The sequence below is a fragment of the Ursus arctos genome, unplaced genomic scaffold, assembly GCF_023065955.2.
Source record: "Ursus arctos isolate Adak ecotype North America unplaced genomic scaffold, UrsArc2.0 scaffold_1, whole genome shotgun sequence".
Classification (NCBI taxonomy): domain Eukaryota; kingdom Metazoa; phylum Chordata; class Mammalia; order Carnivora; family Ursidae; genus Ursus; species Ursus arctos.
The window spans coordinates 108,686,200-108,700,785 of NW_026622763.1; the positions used below are offsets into that span (position 1 = coordinate 108,686,200).

At 41.7% G+C, this 14,586-nt stretch overlaps 1 protein-coding gene across 4 annotated transcripts in view; it reads left to right on the plus strand.

The window, feature by feature from the left end:
* SEPTIN2 (septin 2) overlaps window positions 1–14,586 on the plus strand; it is a 32,574-nt gene that overhangs the window by 2,983 nt on the left and 15,005 nt on the right. For 3 of the 4 annotated variants that reach the window (XM_057306300.1, XM_044380346.3, XM_026490900.4), the window contains exons 2-3: window positions 4,982–5,011; window positions 5,639–5,759. In XM_057306300.1, the coding sequence (XP_057162283.1) occupies window positions 4,982–5,011; window positions 5,639–5,759 (151 nt within the window). Of the gene's footprint in view, window positions 1–50; window positions 152–4,981; window positions 5,012–5,638; window positions 5,760–14,586 lie in introns of all 4 variants that reach the window. The other variant, XM_026490908.3, reaches the window with a different exon arrangement.

The window sequence follows — 14,586 nt, forward strand, 5'->3', positions numbered from 1 at the left end:
AGCCTGTTCCAATAATGGTATTCTCTATTTTCCTATACATGTGCATCCAGATAGGTCTTCCTGCCTTTCTTCCAGCAAGAAACTGATAGGGACCAGGGAAAGTTCCCCTTCTCTCCTATGGAACATCCTCAGTCCTGCTGAACAGGATAAGGTAAACATAGGGGGACTCGAGGTACAACATTCTCAGGGTGCTCAGATGAAGTTGGTCAGAACCCAGGCAGGGGCCCAGGGTTCACTGAGGAGAAGCAAGTCTGATGTTCAGGAGAAACCTCCATGACAGTCCTATGTCCTACTGGATTGGTTTGAAATAAGATACATGTGATAGCTTCTAAGGCAAGCGCCCACTCTTTTATTCTTCCACGTGAACTTGTAGGTCACTTTATCCAGTCCTTTAGGAAAAAACCCACATTAGGATTCCATCTGGGGTTGGACCATGTTTATATACTAATTCGGGAGAAATAAAAATTTGATTCACCTAGGCCCTATTTTTTCTAAATTTGTTTTTACATGTGTGGTTGCTTTTTGTTTTAATTTTGTTGTAAATGACATTTCACCCCCATTAACATTCCTTTATATTCATTACTAGTACAGAAAGGAATTATTTTGTATCTGGCTTGTATCCAGCCACCTTACTAAATCACCGTATTCTAGAATTTTTTTTTTTAAGATTCAGTTATTTGAGGGGGGGGGCAGAGAGAATCTTGGGCAGACTCCCCGCTGAGCACAGCCAGAAGTGGGGCTTGCTCCCAGGACCCCGAGATCATGACCCAAGCCGAAATCAAGAGTCAGAGGCTCAACTGACTCAGCCACCGAGGCGCCCCTAGAATTTTCAACCGAACCGTTTGTGTTTTCTGTGTATTCAGTCTTATCAGTGAAAAGCTTTTGTTTTTTCATTTTGTTGTTTCACTGAATTGTGTGATAAGATTGCAATATGAAGATCTTGTTTGGATCTTAATTCAAATGAGCAACCAAAAATTGAGACAATCAGAGAATAAATGTTTTAAAATAATTATAGTGGTAATGGGCATCCCTGCCTAATTAGTGATTGTAATTTAAATAGATTTAGTATTCCATTGTTGAGAGAGTAACATTTGCCATTAGTGTTGGGGAATACCCTGGGTTATGTTTAAGCAGTTTCCTAAGTGTTTTTATTAGAGGTGGTTGCCAAATTTTATCTTATGTCTCTTCAGCATCTATTCATATAGGATTATCTCCTTTAATTTGTTGTAACGGCTTTATGTAGATAGATGCTTTTGGTATATTTCTGGAACCTAATTGCTAACAAATATTTCATTGAGAATTTTTGCCATTTATATTCATGAGTGAGATTGACATACCGCTATCTAGCCAGCTTTCTTAGGTCTCTCGGTTTGTTGTTAAAAGTTGTCATTCCTTCATAGAATGAATTGGAGTGCTTTCCCTTTTTCTGTACTGGCTTAAGTGACGTGGGTGTTATCTGTGCAGGGTTGGGTGGACCGCAGCTCTAATTCTGTCTGGTCTTGGTCCCTTCTTCACTGGTAAATTTTAGTCAGCTGGTCAGTGGTATTTGTTCTTGTCAGGTTTTCCAGTTCGTGGTTCCATTTTGGTAATTTACAGTGTCTAGGAAATCATCCATTTCTTCCAGATTTTCAAATCTGTGGCCATCTTGATACATGGAGTCTCCTGAATCTGTGTTTATACCTACTTTTCTACATTTGCTTTTTTCCCCCCCTTAAAGGAACTTGTGAGGAATTTGTTTCAAAGAACTAGCTTTTGAATCTATTTATCCTCCTGTTGTTACTTATTTTCTCAATAATTTGAGAACCAAATTTCTTTATCTTCCGTATTCTTTAATGAAAATATCTAAAACCCAAATTCTCATCAGAATCTATGAAGCTTTTACTGTATCCCATAGATCTGCTTTTGTCTTCTTTCCATTAGTGTCTAGATAGCTTGTGGTTTTGCTTTTGTTACCCTCATTGATCCAAGGGATATCCAGGAGTGTTCCAAGTAATTGGGAGTTGTATTTTATCTTTACCCCCACCCCCTAGTTTTAACAGATCATAAGTTGAAAACATCAATTGTAAAAATATATTTTGAAATTTGCCTAAATTTTCTTTATAGTAGTTATATGGTGTTTTTTCTTTAGCTGCTTTTCTTTATTAACTCAAGATTCTGTGTGTCTGTTAATTCTAATTTATTGGTTGTATTACACAATCCTCTGCCCTTGCTTATACTCTGTTTACTGAATCTGTAATTCCGAGGGATGCTATTAGAGTCTTGCACTTGATTTGTGTTTTTATCAAGTTCACCTGTCATTTTTCCTAGTCTTTGCTTTATGTATTTATCTGCTGTAATGATTTGTATGTGCAAGTTTAGGAATGTTTATCTTTCCTATAAGTAGTCCCTTTCATCATGGTCACATTTTTACCTTAAATTTCTCCTGGACCGATATTATTGTCTGTCCTACTTTCTTTGGGTTTGGCCACCCTGGTATCTTTTAGCCTGTCCTTTTGTTTTCAGCATTTTTGTTACTTTGTTTTAAGCATATCCGTCCACTTAATGATTGATTTTATTATCTTTCCTCTTGTTTCCATAATTTTCCTGGCTTGATCAAGTTGCTATTCTGTATCTGTCTCTTAATTTGGAAGTTCGCTGTCTCTCTTTTTTTTTAACGGTTACCTTTTCTTTTATAGTCACACTTAATCTTTATATTTGAAAAAAAAAAGATGTCTGCTCCTTCTTCTGCCCGGACCATCTGTATTCCATCGGACCCCTCACCTCTCCCTTTGGAATGTTTCACTTCTATGCTCTCTCTCTTGCCGCCAACTCTTAGGTTTTGGTGAGGTAGTTTAATACTAATCCTATATTATTAATAGAATTTCTCCTTCTGGGGCGCCTGGGTGGCACAGCGGTTAAGCATCTGCCTTCGGCTCAGGGCGTGATCCCGGCCTTATGGGATCAAGCCCCACATCAGGCTCCTCCGCTAGGAGCCAGCTTCTTCCTCTTCCACTCCTCTGCTTGTGTTCCCTCTCTCGCTGGCTGTCTCTATCTCTGTTGAGTAAATAAATAAAATCTTAAAAAAAAAAAAAGAATTTCTCCTTCTGTTAAAGAGACCTTAATTCCCTCCAGATACTTGGTTAATGTGAACTCTGATCTTTGTTCTTCTAAGGAAAATTTTCTGTTATTATTATTTTCCTCCCTCTGTCTCTTTTTCACTTAACGAGAACTCTTACTGTTAACAAGGTAAATGGCCTAGATTGTTCCTCCAAGACTATCTTTTACCCATGATTTTCTTCTCTGTATTTCTCCCTGTGCATAAAGATTTCTTATATTTTGTCTTCCAAGTCACAATTCGAGTCTCAACTATGACCGTTTGTTCAATTGAGCTACCAAAGTCTGAGTTTGAAAATCATGGTTTTTAGGTCCAATAAGTTTACTTTTTTTTTTTTTTTAAGATTTTATTTATTTGAGAAGGAGAGAGAGAGAGAACGAGTGGGGAGGTAAGGGAGAGGGAGAAACAGACTCCCTGCTGAGCCAGGAGCCTGATGTGGTCTGCATCCCAGGACCCTGAGATCATAATGACCTGAGCTGAAGGCAGATGCTTCACCAACCGATCCACCCAGGCGCCCCCAGTTTTGTTTCTTTTAAATAGTGTACTTGCATCATCATTCCAGCGATACTATTTTTGTTGGTTCAAATTATCACCTTTCTCCTCCTGCAGCTTGCCTGTTTAGCTCTTGTTGGAGGCAGGGAGATGTGGTCACGATCGTCTTACTCCTGAGTCCTCATGTTCAGGACCTCTGTTCTCCAAGCTTTTCCAGGATCCACTGTATTCCTTTACTTGTCAAAAGGTTGTTCAGAATTCATCTCCTGCCTCTGTTCTTGCCTAACAATCCTACTTTCCCTTAAGTTTGCCTTAATTCCCCACCTGTGGTTGGAGCTTTCCACACCTCCTCAGTTGGTGGCCCTCCCTTTTAGCCCGGGCCTTACCAGACACTCCCTTCTCAGCCATGATAGTAGTAGCAGGCAGTTTACTGACTGCACTTGAGTTCACAGCTCTCTCGTGCCTCCCTTGTTCCTGCTGGATAGGTGAGAGTAAGACTTCCAGTGGGTCACTAGAAGGAGAACCAAGACTATAATGCTTACCTTCTATGAAATAATACAAATCCTACTGCTGTCAGCCTTAGTTAATCAAACCATGCATGGGGGTGCAGGAGCCTCATGTCTTCAGAGGTGGTTGGGAACATTTACATTCAGAAGGGAAACAGGGTGTGCAGTTTTCGGGAATGTTAAGGTTTGGGGATGGGGAGACAAGAACAGGAAAGAAACTTCCTAATAAGTTCCTAAGCTCCAGAGGGAATCAAATCTGACTGCATTCCTATCTCTTGACTTTTGTTACCAAGGGTTAGCCAGTAGACTCCATGTTCCCCAAAGTTTCAAGTCTTTTAAAATTCCAAATGTCTCTAAAACTGTTGTTAAACTCCTCAAGCACTCCAGTGTCTTCAGTCCTTTTTCCTTTACTTAACAGATGTGCTCTGTGTGCCCCATTGTCAAAAACTAGTTCTCAGGATCTCAAGGAATCTTCAGTAGAAGACAGTACTGTACAAGGACCCTTTCGTTGTAGACAGGTTTCAAAGAGAGAAGGAAAATCATAATTCCAGAGGTCATGAGAATTTGTCTTTTTCTCCTATTGTGGCCCTCGTGCTTAGTATATAATCAGTACTAAAGAAAGTTTGGATGTTATTGGAAATACGGAATGTATGTGTGTATATATGTGTATGTATGTATATATGTATACATTATATATAGTTGATTTAACTGACCTAATTTTTTATATCTCCTTTATAATGAGATCAGGTCATTTTTGTAATTTGATGCAATTGACAAGGTAAGTGAAACAGAAGCTATTTATGCTTCATGTGTAAGTCATTACACATCAACTCATGCTAAATCAGTGTGTGTGTGTATATACAAACATGTACATTTTTTTTTTAAACAGATCAAGAAAACTTCACTGAAGATGTCTAAGGTAAGAGATCTCACTTCTCATGTCTCTACAGTACAAGGAGAAACCGCTTTGTGTTCTCAAGCTGTTTATAGTCAAGACTTAGATAACTAATTTTTAATACAACTGATATATTTAATTCATTGAGACAGTTCTAATTTGACATTTTAAAAGCTTTGAGCTTGTTTTTTTCATATTTCCAATTTCTTGCTTCTAAATACATCAGTAACAATCCATTTAGCCTCTTTTACATCATTCCTAGCAGACCAATCAAATAATAATTAAAAATTCGAATAATTTATCATCATGAAATTTACAGGGCTCTTACACTTGATAAATTGGCTTATATCCGCTCTTGAAAATAAGCACAGAGCCTTGAAATAAACCTAAAAGTTCTAAAAGACATGCTGAGAAAAGCAGAACTTGTGGTTAAAATTGCAAGACTATTACTTTCCTTTTATTTTTGAGTGTTTGGGTATTCGTTAGTATCTGATGCATAATCACCATACTAATTTTTAATTTTTGAAAGTGGATGTATGTATATATAAATTTTTTTAAATACGTGAGAACTAATGATACTATTGTCACGGGTTTGATTATATCTTAAAAGCAACTAATAAGGTATTATTTTTTTGTAAAATCTTATTTTAGCAACAACCAACTCAGTTTATAAATCCAGAAACTCCTGGCTATGTCGGATTTGCAAATCTTCCCAATCAAGTTCACCGAAAATCAGTGAAAAAGGGTTTTGAGTTCACACTGATGGTGGTCGGTAAGAAATTAGCTTATATCTTCAAGCTTGTTAAATATGTGGGTATCTCCCCTTCCCAACCTTTAGGGTATAATAGTATGACCTATAAAGTCAAAGGGAAAATTCCTTTATTGTCAGAATCAAACAACTGGGGATTTGGAAAAAAAACTCTTCAGAAAATTTCGTTGGCGAGTAAAATCCTAATATTTCTGTCATTTCCTTATTTGTATGTGGTGAGAGTGTCATTGAGCCTCCAAAATGGCCCCAGTGGCCCTTGCCTCCTGGTGTTTGTGATACTTTCTACCCCCTCCCACGTTGAGTAGGGCTTACCCATGTAGGCAGTAGGACATGGCAGGAATGAAGGGGTGTGACTCTGAGAGTGGATCATAAAGAGATTGCAGCTTGCCCTTGTCTTCTTTTGAATCACTCTGGGGGATCTGAGGGATGTCAGCCACTGTGTTGGGAGGACCCACTAGCAGCTTTATAGAGAAGTCCGCCAAGGCAAGGAGCTGAGACCTGCTAGTAGCTGTGTGTAAGCTGTTCTAGACCTTCCCTAACAAAGGTATAAACAAGCCTTGAAGGATGGAGCTGATTGACAAATAAGCTACTTGTAGGATAAAAGCCATCTTTCATTAAAGAAGGATATCAAAATCCAGTTTACAGTGTAATATTTAGAATTGCTTGCATCCGATAAAAAGTTATTGTTTATGCAAAGAAACAAAACAATGTAGCGCAAAACCAGGAGACAAATCAGGCAATAGAGAAACAGATCCAGAAATGACAGAGATGATCGAATTGGTGAGCAAGAACTTTTATTATTTTAAATACGCTTCTGGTACCTGAAGAAGAATATCAACATAATAAGGTAACCAAAAAGAACTTAAAGAGCTAGAGATTTAAAAAAAAAATTACAACATTGGAGATGGAAATTTTTCTGATGGACCTAACAGCAAATCATACACCACAGAAGAAAAAAGGCCAATAGAAAATATCCAGACACCAAGTAGAATAAATACAAAGAAAAGCACACCAGGGCACACAATAAACAGTTGGTGAAGATCAGTGATAAGCAGAAAAATCTTACAAGGAAGGCGGTGGGTGGTGGGAAACAAGCACATGGCCTGCAGAGGATCAAAGGGAAGAAGAGCCACTGACCTAGCAGGAGTAACATAAGCCATAAGAAATGACAGTTTAAAGTGCTGAAAGAATAAAACCATCAGCCTGGAATTCTGATGGAGACTTAAAAAAAATGAAGTATAAACATTTTTAGATAAAAACGGAGAGAATTTACCACTGTCAGACCTGCCAGAAGAAAGATTATTAAACAGGGTTTTTCAGGTTAACAGAAAAGGTAGAGCACTGGAAATGGCAAGTATGTTGGTAAATATAAAACGCTTTTTTTGGTTTTTTTCATCTCTTTTGATTATAATTGCCTTTAAGACGAAGTTAATAATGTATGACGTTGGAGTATGATAAGCCAGAGTAGCAAAGGAAGGAGGGTGTGTCTAAGAGCCACTGTAGTACCTTGACCTGACAGAATATTCCATAAGGGAGGGCTGCTAAGCTAACGTTGCCTGTTGTCAACTCTGGAGCAGCCACTAGAAAAGTAAAACAAGGGTTTGGCTAAAAGCAAATAGGTTTGATAAACTAGAACACAGAACCCTGTTTAATCCAAAAGAAGGCAGAAAAAGAAAGAAGAAATGAGACAGATGGGGAGAGGGCAGAAGGGGCACAGCCATGATCATGACAGGTCAGGGACAGGCAGGAGGAGCCTGAATGACTGGAGTGGAAAATCCTTATGCTGAGCCCAACCATGAGAAACCCGAGTGGCTGTATTAATAGCAGACAGAGTGGACTTCAGGTCTATTACCTGGATATTCCCAGAGATAAAGAAATATGTATCAAAGAGATGCAGGAGACAGTTCAAAACAACACCTTCACTGTATGTGCACTTAATAACAGAGCTCCATAATGGACGGTGCAGAATCAGGAGAAAGATAAATCTGTGAGAGTGGATTTTTTTAACATTCTGCATAGTAAATTTATGTAAGAGAAAATCAGTAACATTACATAACACTAAAATAACACTATCAAACAATGTGACCTAATTGATGTTGAGAGCACTGTGCTGAGAGGCTGCAAGGTAATCCAGTCACCAAAACTACACTTTGTTTTTTTGAAAATTTTATTTATTTATTTGACAGAGCACTAGCAAGGGGAGTGCCCGAGGGAGAGGGAGAAGCCGCAGGTTTCCCGCTGAGCAGGGAGCCCAGTGCGGGACTTCATCCCAGGACCCTGAGATAATGACATGAGCTGAAGGCAGACGCTTCACTGACTGAGCCACCCAGGCGCCCCCCAGAGCTACTCTTCATACCGAGGGTGTTCTAGTAGGCCAACATTACCCTTTTGTCAGTACTGGGAGAAGCACAGACTAGCTCTTCATGAGCATAGACACAAACACCTCAATAAAGCTTTGGCAAGTCCAGCAATACATAAAAATGCTTATAATGCAGTCAGTTCTGCTATAATACAATGTACATGTGCTCCTTAAAAATCACCATGTTATCAGTAATGCAGTTGAAACCATAGGCTTCTGGAGAAAATAGGGGCACAAGACTCACAACCTGATTCAGTGGCACATTTGGGGAGAGAGTGAGGAATGTAATCAAAATGGTTTTTACATGTTAATTGGTTAAAATACAATTCGATACCAAATACAGGTACTGTGGGTTGACTAGTCCCTGAAGTTTGTCAAAATGGGCGTCAGGAAATGGTGGAAGGAGGGCTGTGTGAAGATGGATGGGAAGCTGTGCCAAGAGGTGGGTGGGTATGGCCCACGATACCCGTTGACCCGAGGTTGCTGATAGCTGAGGCATGCACGTTGAGAGTACCCTTCTATGGCTTGATTCTGCTGCGTGTGGTTTTCTGTGTCCACCTAGTTTGTCAGCAGTGAAATCACATAAGCAGATGCAAAGTTTATATTACGTTGACATTGTTCCCTAACATACCAGTTGTGTTGGAGCAAATTTTCACCTTCAAGGCTCATGTTATGGCAAAGCTGACTACATATCCTAAGAAATGGGGTTTATCTCAGGAGCATGTGGTTTAACTTGGGAAAAATCAGTCCCAGTGGTTCTAAAGGGGAAATTCATGCTGTCATCTAAAACATGCAGTCATAACAATTGAAAACCCATTAAAGATTTTAAAAATTAGTAAGCTAGAAATAAAAGGAAGTTTTCTCAACTTGACTAATAAGTGTATATACTAAACCTATGGTTAGTGTTATTCTTTCTCATGAAGGAAGAAGATAAAACATTCTTAATTACAAGTGAAATGACTTGTGTATGTTAAAAACTCTAAGGAGTCTCAAAACTACTAGGTCTAATAAGTCAATTTTATCAAGATTGCAGGTTCTGATCAGTACGCAGAAATCAACTTGATTTCTGTGGATTGCCAACAGATAATTTTAAAATGACCTTGAAAAGACTATCAAAACCAGTAGTAATAAAGACATTTCGAAAGACAGTACAGTTTACCGTAGCACGAGGATAACTTAGAGCAAGCCATGTGCACGACCTACCCTGACAACGTGGTGACTCGGTTAAGAGGAAGACAGCCAAGGAAGCTGTGAAAGCTGCCAGCGTGCTGGTCATGCCCATGGTGGTGTCCTTCTGCCCCCAGAGTGATCCATAGAGGCAACACAATGCTCATCAAAGTCACACCAGGCTTTTTTAAAATAGAAATGAGGGGCGCCTGGGTGGCACAGCGGTTAAGCGCCTGCCTTCGGCTCAGGGCGTGATTCTGGCGTTATGGGATCGAGCCCCACATCAGGCTCTTCTGCTATGAGCCTGCTTCTTCCTCTCCCACTCCCCCTGCTTGTGTTCCCTCTCTCGCCGGCTGTCTCTATCTCTGTCAAATAAATAAATAAAATCTTTAAAAAAAAATAAAAATAAATTAAAAAAAATAAAATAGAAATGAACAATCTGATTCTGAAGTGGAAACCTAAGTGCAGAGGGCCTAGAATAGATGAACTGTGAAGTGTGGTTAGGGTAGACACTCAAATCTACCAAAGACCATAACAGCCCAAAGTAAACCCACATACACATGGGCAGCTGATTCTTGACAAAGGTGCCAAGGTGATGCCAAGGGGGAAATGTTGGTCATTTTGCGGATAGTGTTGTAGCAAGTAGGTGGTCATGTGGCAGACAGGGACTGTGAATCCCTCCTTCACACTGTATACGACAGCTCACTAACTGTAAAGCTGTAAGAAGTCTAGAAGAAGATGGGCAAGATAATTTTCTTGACTTTGGAGTAAGAAGATTGCTTAGAACATGAAGAACATTAATCACAAAATGAGTAAGTTTTGCCCGTATAGCTCAGGAAGAAGACACACTCCCCAGTTACAGAAAGGGCCACAGGATTGGAACAGACATTTCGGAGGAGATACTGAACGGCCAGGACACACAGCGTCCTCCTCAGTCATCAGGAAGAAGTGCACACTGACCCACAGATGCCCCCACACACTCCCTGGAATGTCTGAAATTTTTGAAGTCTGGCAGTCCGTATCTTAGCAAGGATACGGACAACTGCAACTCTCCCAACAGCTGGTGAGAGTAAAAAATGATGCAGCCACTTTGGTGCTTTCTTCGCAGTGACATGCATGCCATGTAACTTGACAGTTCCCATCCTACGTGGTCACCCAGGAGCGATGATGACGTGTCCACAGAGACGGTGTATGGATGTTCATAGCCACTCCTCCTGCAGTATCCCAAATGGGACGTAACTTAGGTGTCCAGCAGGGGTGGGTCAGCACGCTATGAGGTGTCCGTGTACGGGAGAGTTGCCAGGCCGTGCAAAGAGACGGGCTGCTGGTAGACGCAGCGACATGGGTTCGTCTCTAATTGTGCTGAGCACAAGCAGCCAGACGCAAAAAGGCAAGCTGTATGGTCCCTCGTGTATGAAGTTTAGAAAAATCCAAACCGATCTGGAGGAACAGAAAACAGCTTGGTATATGCACGTAGTACTGCCAGATGAGTAGAGCTGACTGACGGAACGCAAAGGAACTCTCCTAGTACAGAGATCCTCTTTGTCTTGGGTGGAGTTTGTTTATCTGAGTGTGACTTTGTCACACTAATCCATCAACACAGTTCCAGTGAGCATAGGTAACTATTGACTGAGGTGTATGTAAGTTACACCTCAGTAAAGTGGGTTTGAAATAAAGCAGGTAGTTAGGGGATTAAGGGTGGATGGGTAGTGAATGACAGCTAGAAACTTAACCACAAGAGCCCTCAACTTCAGATTATAACTGTTAGCAGCTTAAGAAAAATGGTATACAGGTATCCCCTGCTTTCTGAAAGTTCACATTAGGTCGTTTATGAAAGACCTACAATAGTGCCCAATTTCACTAACCAAAAGACAAGCGAAAGAGCTCGGTGTCGGTTTTACAGTGAGCTGTTAGAGAGGCAGCACGCCCTCAGAGCTCCTTCCCACTCTCAGCATCTCAGTGTCCAGCCGCCAGAGTTCTGAACTGTGTCTGTGAGCATCTGGGCTTCGCCTTGATTGATTTTGCACATCTGTTACAATGTGTTCTAAGCTAAAGGCCTGAGGCATGGTGGTTTGGGGGGTCTAGGAATGTCAAAAAATGTTTCCATTCCAATTAATTAGTGGTATTTGCTTTTTTTGCTTTCCGCCATTTGGGCTTAGGAACACTACTTTTGGGTAGAGGGAAAAACCTCTATCTGGAAAAGGCCAGTGTACCTAACTTATAAGTCAGAGACTATTGAAGAGAAAAGGCATTGTTTTTAAAGCTGTGGCTTATTTCTAAGGAAATAAGAAATGTTACAAAATGATCACATGCAAATGAAAAACTACCACCGTTGGGGCGCCTGGGAGGTATGTTGGCTAAGAGTCAGACTCTTGGTTTCAGCCCAGGTTGTGGTCTTGGTCATGAGATTGAGCCCTGCATCAGCACCACGCTCAGCAGGGAGTCTGCTTCAGATTCTCGGCCTCTGCCCCTCTCCCCACTTGTACACCCTCGCTCTCCTCTCTCTCTTAAATAAGTAAATACAATCTTAAAAAAGGAAAAACTACACATGTTTGGGTAGCAATGTGCAGGAAATTTTAAAATCACAAATATGTTCTTTAAAGATCTCAAGGACAGAGGCCAGGCGGCACGTAGGTCACTTGAAGGAACTTGATGCCGCTGAAGTCTGGTCAAATGGTCATAGTCGGTGATCGTGTATATCAAGTTTCCACTCCCCCACCATTATGTGGGGTGGGTGGTGGCCCCCTTCACAAGAAAAGCAAGATTAAAAATATAAAGCTTGGGGCGCCTGGGTGGCTCAGTCGTTGGGCATCTGCCTTCCGCTCAGGGCATGATCCTGGAGTTCTGGGATCGAGCCCCACGTCAGGCTCCTCCGCTATGAGCCTGCTTCTTCCTCTCCCGCTCCCCCTGCTTGTGTTCCCTCTCTCGCTGGCTGTCTTTATCTCTGTCAAATAAATAAAATCTTTAAAAAAAAAAAATAAAGCTTATTGCCAAAATACGTTACCTGGTAGAAAGTCCATAGGTTAGTTAGTGTCACCAAATTCACGAGGCGGTTACAGAGTGAACACTCTGAGAACTTGGGGACTAAGCTAAGAAAATGAAAATTGGCCTTTCAGCAAAAATATACTGGCGTGCACGCGTGTTCTGGGGACTCTAAGGGCACGTGTGCAGGGGATGGTGGCCACTCCGAGCTGCGTGGGGCTTGCCTGAGCACCCTTTCCCCGTGAAGTGGCACCTCCTCGTGTGGCGCTCAGCTCTGGGGACCCCTTAGAATGCTGCCCTTCAGGGGCCTCCAAAATGGCCCTGTTGCACAGCATTTGAGAAGGCACTTTCTTGTGTTGGTTAGAATTGAAAAGTAAATGTGAAAGGGACCAGCCCCCCAGCTTAGGGAGGGTTTTTTGGGGGTTGTTGATGTTGTTGTTTTTAGTGGCATTCCTGGCGTGGCCTAAGTTTGGGGGGGTTTAATCGGAAGCTTCTGGGATTTCAGAATGCTGTTTTAAAATGTAGCTCACCTTTGTCACCTGCACGTATTTTTCCTATGGTGGCGCCACCTTGTGCCTGATGCTGTGTATTTCTCCCTAATTGGTTAAAAACATGAGCCATTTTGTAAACCCTGAGGACCTCCCGTTCCAGCCAGCCTTTGCTGTCACCACTCACACAGGACTGCTGCGTAGGGTTGCTGAGCGTGGTGCATTTTGTGCTGTGGGACTTCCACTCCAGATCTCCTCCTGAGTTCTTGTGTCCCCCACGTGAAGGCACCTGAGAACTCCTGTAGGACAGAGAGACACTAGTGGACGTGGAATGACAAAGCTGGGCACTCACAGACTCAGGCCAGAAGTAGCTTCGTAGCTTCATGTGCTGAGTTAGTGAGTTAATTGCTTACAGATGTTGCCTGACAGCCATTCCAAGAGAAGATACTTCTCTTTAAATGAAGATTTACAATTTAGAATCAGCCATTGGAATATTAACTGCTTTTTTCGGAGATGCTGTCTCCACTCAGACACCTCTGCTGAGAGGTCTCTGTGCCCCGGTCCCTTTCAGCTTGATGACGCAGAGCTGTCACCACTTTGTCGGTGACAGAGTGACTTTGCTTACTTGTCCTCTCCTCCTCTGGACTGCCAGGCTACACGGGAGCAGGGATTTAGCAGTGTCCCGGAGCCTGGACCTGTGCCAGGCACACAAAAGGACTGAGCAGTTATTGGTAAAATTCCCTCATTATGTGATAAAAATGTAAGGGGACATTGCTAGGCAGTTTATTAAAAGGATAATTTGGTGTGCTCTTACATTTGGACAGGTTCAACGTGTAATTCTGGTTTTGTTCTTTTGACATTCCTTTCCATATATGAAAATTGCAATCTAATTAAAGCACAGTCCTAATTTTGTATGTTTATACATTTCAAATTCACTCATTCTTCATTTTCCCAGAACTAGTGATTTTTAAAACAGATGTGTGGCCCCTTCCACATGCTGCACAGGACTGAGTAGAGGCAGGTTCGGGGGACAGTCAGGCACGCGGTTCAGAAGCACTTCTCCATGCGGCACTTGGCCTTAACTGATGGCCTGCAGTGAGATGGTGGACTCTGCCCATGCTCCCTTAGAATGAAAATTTTAACTTTTGCTGTCTTGAATCCTCCTTGAAGTTAAGTTTCAAATTCTCAGAATACAAATATTACAGAACTCAAAACATCCAGAATTCAAGTATGATAATAGTTGAGGAAGAATTCTTAGTATGTGTTGTCTTAATTCGTCATATCATACTCAGCAATGTGGAGAGGGCGGGTTGCCTGACATGAAACAGTTACCAGCGCTGGGGCACGGGGAGTGTGAGGGCAGGAGAGGGGAAGGTGGCCCACTCCTGCCTTGGTGACAGGAGGAGAGATTATAGACGACAGTACAGTCTCGGGCATGTGTTCCATCTCTGTTTCCCACAGCTTGGCAAGCCAGAGTGCTGTTGACATTGTTCAATAGATGTGTTCGGTTTTCTGAAAATGTGGTAGCTTTGACTATTAGCAAAAATCATAACTGAAAACCTACTTTGCATTCTGTTTGTCAAAAAATAAAGTCCCACCTCAAAAGTCCATTCCACACACTTGTGAAGAACTAAGGGAGTGTTTCTGATCTTACCCTGTGGAAATTCTGGGGTCTGACAGACCTGGATTCAAATCAAGGCCCTGCTCTGGATAGCTCTCCACGCAGAGGCACCCATTTCCCTGTCAGTGAAAGGGGCGAGTCGTACCAAAGTGGCAGTGGTCAGATGCCGTGCAGACGATGTGTGTGAGGCGCTTAACCCAGTGCCCCGTAAAC